Raw genomic sequence first — 7505 nt, forward strand, 5'->3', positions numbered from 1 at the left:
CATTAGATATTTTCACAATGAGTACAACCACTTCCACTGTCAATCCCCAGAACTTTTTCACAATCCCATACTAAAACTGTAACAATTAACCAGTAACCTCCCACTCTCTCCCCCTTACCAGCTTTTAACGTCTATTCTACTTTCTGTTCCTATGAATTGTGTAGGTTAGATGTTCCTGAATCTATTAATATTACAAACTTCCATTCAATAAAATCACAAATGAATAGAGTACACACACACACATATATTTATAAAATTATCATCAAGGCTTTCAAAGACATAATACATTTCCCTGTTGCTTATAGACCACAAGATAACAAATAGATGGTCAAAAAACTATTCTGCTAATATTTCTACCATGTATTTGTACCTTAAAGGAGCAGTAATTCTTTGAAACAAAAAAAAAATATCATTTGACAATAACAAAGGTATCCTGAAGCCAGAAATCTATAAGGTTTATTCTGAGGGGGGAAAAGGTTAATACGTGGCAATATTTTTGTCATCTTCCTGCCTATTAATATTTCCTTTGAATCAACTGTACTAGAGCATTACAGGTATACAAAATGTCTAAACAGAAGGAATCCCATCAGAGGTTCAGTTAGCCTGCAAGCAGTACATCACGTCTTCAATCTCTACTACTATAAGTCTTAAATGTAATTTTACTTTCTTATAATTAGTGTTAAAATAGCACAATATTCCAGCTATCTCCATTTTTTCCAGTTAAGCACTTCTTATTCTCAATCTCTGCAGTAACTACCTCCATTATTCAAAACATTGTGTTGAATGATATGTTATATGTATATATTAAATTGTATATTCTTTAAGTATGGGGATTATGTTATATTTTGCAAAACACACTAAAAATATATTAAGTTTTATAAATTAATAAGTCAACAAATACAAAGAAAATTACAGCATGGCATTACATTAATTCACAATCTACATGCTTTAGCTTTCCAACAGAAAGACAGACACATTGCTGAAACGATAAGAAAATAGATTTCCTTAATATCTACCAATAGGGCCTGGCATGATTGCTCAATGGCTAAATTCCCACCATGCAAGTGCAGGGGTCCCGTATGGGTGCCAGTTCATGTCCCAGCTGCTCTACTTCCCATCCAGCTCCCTGACTGTGGCCTGGAAAGTAGTAGAAGATGGCCCAAAGCCTTTGGAACTTGAATCCATGAGGGACACTTATGAAAATCTCTTGGCTCCTGATCAACTCAGCTCTGGCCCCTGGGTCATCTGAGGACAAAATAAGCAAATGCAAGATCTGCCTCTCCTCTCCACAAATCTGATCAGCCTTGCCAATAAAAATAAACAAATGTGAGCCCAGTGTTATAGCCTAGTGGCTAAAGTCCTCACCTTGCACATGCCGGGATCCCAGACAAGCACTGGTTCTAATCCCGGCAACCCCACTTCCCATCCAGCTCCCTGCCTGTGGCCTAGGAAAGCAGTCAAGGACAGCCCAAAGCCTTGGGACCCTGCACCCACATGGGAAATCCAGAAGAGGTTCCAGGCTCCTGGCTTTGGATTGTCTCAGTACTGGCTGTTGCAGCTACTTGGTGAATGAATTAGCAGACGGAAGATCTTCCTCTCTGTCTCTCCTCCTCTCTGTATATCTGATTTTCCAATAAAAACAAGAATTTATTTAAAAAATAATAAACAAATAAATTTTTTATTTTAAAAAACCCTATCCATAACTTTAAAATAAGTGAAACAGCATAGTCAAACGTAGAAAACAAAGTTGACATGGTATACACATTTGTATTGTAGAAACTGTATGATGCTTTGATTGCCAACAAAAAATTTAGAAATGTTGGTAACATTAATAAAGGTGATCATTATTCTAAAGTAGCATTTCTCAACCTTGGCTACCACCCATAAAACCATCTGAGAGATTTGTCTTCATTCTTAACAGATTTTGAACTAATTTGGGGTGTTTTTTTTATCTCCCCCAGTGTTTCTACTGTGAAATCAAGATTGGGGTTGGAGCCCATAGTCCCCCCCCCTTTTTTTTTAAATCAAATTGTTGGACTCAGTGCAGTGCCTAGTGGCTAAAGTCCTCGCCTTGCATGTATCAGGATCCCATACAGGCACCGGTTCACGTCACAGCTGCTCCACTTCCCATTCTGCTTCTCACTTGTGGCCTGGGAAAGCAGTAGCGGATGGCCCAAAGCCTGGGGACCCTGCACCTGTGTGGGAGACCTGGAAGAAGATCCTGGATCTTCGGACTGGCTCAGCTCCAGCTGTTTTGGCCACTTGGGGAGTTAATCAGTGGATGGAAGATCTTTCTGTCTCTGCTTCTCCTTAAATCTGACCTTCCAATAAAAATAAATTTTAAAAAAGTTTCACTTAAAAATCTAATTGTTGAGGAATATTTAACATTTATAACCAATGTAACCAATGTAACCAACATAATTTGTTAAGTTTTGACAAATACAGTCATGTGACCACCACCTAATGTAGAACACTTTTAGCAACAATTAGCTCTGATTTCCTCTTTTTAATTTTTTTTAATGTTTATTGATTTTTGTTTACTTGAAAGGCAGAGTGACAGAGAAATTTTCTATCCACTGGTTCACTCCTGAAATGCCCATAACATCCAGGGCTGAGCCAGGTCGAAGCCAGGAGCCTATAACTCCATCAGGTCTCTTATTTGGGCAGCAGGGCCCGAAGCATTTTATTATTCATCATCCACTGCCTCCCAGGATTCATCAGCTTCATGCTGGTTTGGAAGTGCAATAGCTGGAACTCAAACCCACCCTCCAATATTGGATACATATACACACACGCGTGTCTATTATACCTATATAAAGATGTACATATATATATACTTACATATATGTATGTGTATATCCCATATATACATATATACATATACTGTGCCGCAATCCTTCCCCCCTGATCTTCCTGTCAACATAACTTCTGGCTTTCAAAAATTTCATGTACATTGAACAATATTATATGTAGTCTTTCATGTCTGGCTTCTTTTTATTTAGATTCATCTATGTTGCTAGGCTACCAAAAGTTTCTTCCTTTATACTGCTTACATGACCATACAATAATTCCTGTAACCTTTCACCCTTTTGATGGGCATCCGGATTGTTGGCAGTTTGCTACTATGACAAATAAAGCTGCTATAAGTATTCATATGAACAAAAGCTTTTCTTTCTATCAAATAAGCATTTAGGAGTAAGACTGCTGAATCTTATGGTTAAGTGTATGATCACAAGAAATGGTTTTAAATAACTAAATATTTTTTTAAAACAAGAGAAAGAAACTGGGACCAGTGTTGTGGCACTGGTTAAGTTTTTGCTTATGACCACCAGCACCATGTATCATAGCACCAGTTCTCTTCTGATCCAGCTTCATGCTAATGATTTAGGAAAAGCAGCAAATGACAGTCCAGGTGCTTGGGCCCCTGCACCCATAGAGCAGACCCAGAGGGAGTTTAGGTTCCAGACTTTAGCTGCAGCCATTTGGATAGTGAATCAGCAGATGGGGGATCTCCCTCACTTCCTTTCAAATAAATAAATAATTCTTTAAAAGTTATTTTAAAAATAATCATTTTCCAAAGTGACTGTACCATTTAATACCCCACCAGCAATGTATGAAAGTTCCAGTTTTCCATATTCTTGTCAGCACTTAGTACTTCAGTCTTTCTTTTTAGCCATTCTCTTTTTTTTAAAATAATTTTAAACACATTTGTAAAAAAAAAAAAAAGTATGTGTATGCTGCAGATGTTTCCCTAGGCTTTAATTTACATTTCTGTAAGGAGTAAATGGCAGTAAGTATACAGACAACTACTCTTAAGACAAGAAAACCTCTAAAATTACCTTTTACAACAATAGCCTATTTTTAAAGGAGGCTAACAATGTTATACTCTCCTGGGTACCACATTCAACTGGAATGTACTCAGACATTACAGAATTTAATGCATCTACTTTTTGTACAAATGCTTGTCTTAGTTTACTTTCTTTCAAAACTTTCATGTTGTGCTCCATTTAAATTCCTTATGAATTTTTACTTAAAAAGAAACGGTTACAGAGACATGCCAACTTCCTTCTTCCCAAAGCAGCAACTATCAGTAGCCACCCAATTCTGCACTTATGATATAGCTTGGTAAGGAAATTGGTAGAATTCTTAATTAGCATCATTTGGTAATTAAATCAAGGTTGGAGTGATGTTATAAACTGAAGAACATGATTACTATCTTGCTATATACAAATCACTTCCTCACTCATCTCTTGGCAATACTTTCATAAAAACCTATCATCTAGATGAAGTCATTATACTCAGAATTTTAAGACTAGGAGCTGAGGGGAGATCTCTAGTTATACATATTACATTCATGCCAAGATGCAGAGCTCAAAATGATTACAGAATGGAATATCCTTCTCCCCTATACCTACCAGAAAGGTCAGAAAAAATCAAGATCATTCAGCTTCTAGTTCTCAAACAGCATACTTAAAAGAGACCACTTCATTCTCTTGTCAATATTTGAAATCCAAAGTGAATCTGAAAACATATTTATATGGATCTTTTCTCCAGGTCCCTGAAAGATCATAGTAGTGCCTAGCACCCATAAACACACCCGTTATCAGTCTAGACAACCTGCACAATCTGCATTTGGAATTTAACATTTGAGTCTCTAAAAATAGATACCTCTTCAAAACTATTCCCTCATTTATCCCCAGAAGTTTGAAAATTCTTTCAAATTCATCTCTTACACTTAAGAATTGTCAATTTAAAACATTTTAAAGGCTTAAAAAGTTAACTATCAACTCCATAAAAAATAACCCCTAGATCAATAAATGACTATATTCATTTTCATGTTTTCAATATTTCAGCATTCAAGATATATGCCTGAATTACCTATTTATTCAATTCATTCTTTCAAGAATATATACAAATACACAAAGGACTAGCCCTTTCAAATGAACAAAACTTTCTCCATCCAGTCACTGTACTCTGGCAAAGGATAAATCCGCATTTCACCTTTACATAACATATCATGGCAAGTATCCTTTCAACGAGAAAAAAATGATTCAATGACTCTCAATCACAGGCATATTACGTTCTATAGAACACCATAGTGTATTATTTTTTAAAAGAAAAATTATCCATATATGTTGGTTTTTCCTGGGAATAAGAGAGCTAGATGTTTTGGTTTGTACATATGTGCCTGTGCTTGTTTAATTCTGAAAACAACCTCCTTCCAACTCCTTCCAAAAATCGATATTTTCTTCAACAAATAAGAGTACACATTACAGAACAAAACGCATAAATATGTGCTTCCAGAACACTATAATGATCCAGATGGAAAAAAATCAATGCTTTAATTTTCCACATAGCAAGTCAATGTTAATTACTGTCATTTTTTCCCTCCCCTTAACCATTCCTAAATCAGAATCGTCGTATTTATATATTTAATAAGATTAACAAACTGCCTAGACGCTCCAAAGAACAAGAAAGAAATCATTTTTCATCTCTCTACAAACAGAAAGATAAAACAAAAGCAAATGCGAAGACTTGTTCAATGAGACGCGTTTGAACACCCAACGTGACCAGCTTTTGATTTACCCCAGTCTGACAAGGAAGACAGACCCCACCCCCACTCCAGATTGTGTGGGTTTTTTTTTTTTCCTTGGGTGGGGGTGTGGAGAAGAGAAGCTGTCACATTTCCATCTTCGGTTATTGTTAGTCTGCAGCCTAGATTCCCAAGTACCAGTGGTCCGGGGGAGGAAAAATATATTAAAGCAGACAATTAAATTTTTCTGAAATGCATAGCATTTTGTCGTGTTTTTCCCCCAGTGTCAAAAGTTAATTACACTCAGATTCAATCACCTAAGACTACAGATTTGCTCGTGACAGCCTGTCCTTCAAAGCTTCTAATATCGTTCGCTCCCGATTCAGTAACAATCCTCTCCTCCCTAAACTTAAATCTAAAAAGAAAAAAATTTCTCAAAGCATCTCCTCCCCAAAAGGCTTGCCGCCCCTTTCTTTCTCCCTTTGATACAGAGAATGGAGTCAAGAGCAGAGAGAGGGAGAAGAGGGAGAAGAAGGAGAGGGAGAGAGAGAGAGAGACCTAGTTGCTCTTCAAACAAACAAACAAACAAACAAACAAAAAGCAATAGGGACCTAGAGGAGAGGGCCAGCGGAGGGTAGAAAGAGCAGTAGTGGACCTGAAAGAAATGTTGAGAAAAGTTTTTTATGTGGCTTGTTCTTGCACAGGGGTTACAGGAGTTGGGCAGAAAGCCGGGGTTCGAGCAGAAAAGGAAGCACCTGCAAAATGAGGAGGCCAGGGACTGAGGGGCCAGGCGAGCACCTACCGACTTGCAGCACGTTCTCCACGGAGCCGCTGTCCAGCAGACGGATGCCCCGGCGGAACGGCAGCCCCTCACCGCCGCCAGCACCGGTCGCGCCTGCCCCTGCGCCCAGCCCGGGGGACGTCCCCGGCACGGCGGCCCCGGGGGCGGGGCCGGCCGGAGCGGCGGCCCCGGGGGGTGGCGGCGGCCCCTCCTCGGCCGGCGAAGACCCCGCGGCGCCGCCAGTCGCGCCGGCGCCGGGGCCGCCCCGGTACTGGAAGCTGGAGTACATGCAGATCTCCCGCTCATTCCGTGGGAAGGACCAGTAGACGATGCGGCGCTGCACAGGCTCCGGGATCCGCTCGAAGCGTTCCTCGACCCGCTCGTACGCCCACTTTTCCGCCACCGTCTTGGCGGCGCAGTCCAGCAAGGACTCCGGTTGCAGGTGGGGGCGGGCCCCGGCGGCCAGGCAGCTGCTGCCGACGCCCCCTACCCCTCCGCTGGCCGCCCCGGGAGAACCGCGAGGGTGGTGAGCCTGTGGGCTGGGCCACGAGCACAACCGCTTGGCCGGAGAGACCGGCGGCGGCGAGAGCAGTTCCTCTCGCTCACCTCCTTCCGCCATTGCTGGGGACGGACTGACTGACTGAGACTGAGGCGGCGGCGGCGGCTCTGGCTGCGGCGGAGACCCCAGCCACGGCCACGCGCCCCGCGCAAGCGCCTAGCGGCGGCGCCGGAAGAACGGGGCGGGGCGAGAGAACTCGCGAGCCAGCCGGCCCGAGTGGGGAGCCTGGGCCGGTCTGGTGCGCGCGCCGCGAGAGGCGACGCGGGCGACCTCAGGACCAGCGTGAGGTGGCGCGCGTCGTCCGGGCCGCCGCGGGCGCGAGCTCAGGCCCGCGGCGCGCTCCAGGCAGCGACAGCCCCGGAACGCGCGCCGAGCGCTCGCGCTGGGCGGTCGGCTGCCGGAGGCCCGGGACGCGCCGGCCACTCCAGCCCACCCGCGCGCGCGCGCCCTGAGAGCACCTGCCGTCAGGCGGGAGAGAAATGAATTGTGTGAGCAAGTGAAATGGCGAGACCGACAGCCACAGAGGAACCACCACCTCAAGGACGGAGAAACTCAAAATCGAGCTCCTGCGGTAGACTGACTTGACAGGAGACGCGAGCCCAGAGGAGGATCTGAGGGGAAGATACTAGGCA

General features: G+C 42.9%; 1 protein-coding gene across 1 annotated transcript in view; it reads right to left on the reverse strand.

Moving 5' to 3' along the window:
* ZSWIM5 (zinc finger SWIM-type containing 5) overlaps positions 1 to 7194 on the reverse strand; it is a 144950-nt gene extending 137756 nt beyond the window's left edge. The window contains exon 1 of the mRNA XM_058680379.1: positions 6336 to 7194. Within this exon, the coding sequence (XP_058536362.1) occupies positions 6336 to 6933 (598 nt within the window). The 5' untranslated portion in view covers positions 6934 to 7194. The remainder of the gene's footprint in view (positions 1 to 6335) is intronic.
* Positions 7195 to 7505: the final 311 nt, after the last annotated feature.

Source organism: Ochotona princeps, chromosome 2 (genome assembly GCF_030435755.1).
Source record: "Ochotona princeps isolate mOchPri1 chromosome 2, mOchPri1.hap1, whole genome shotgun sequence".
Classification (NCBI taxonomy): domain Eukaryota; kingdom Metazoa; phylum Chordata; class Mammalia; order Lagomorpha; family Ochotonidae; genus Ochotona; species Ochotona princeps.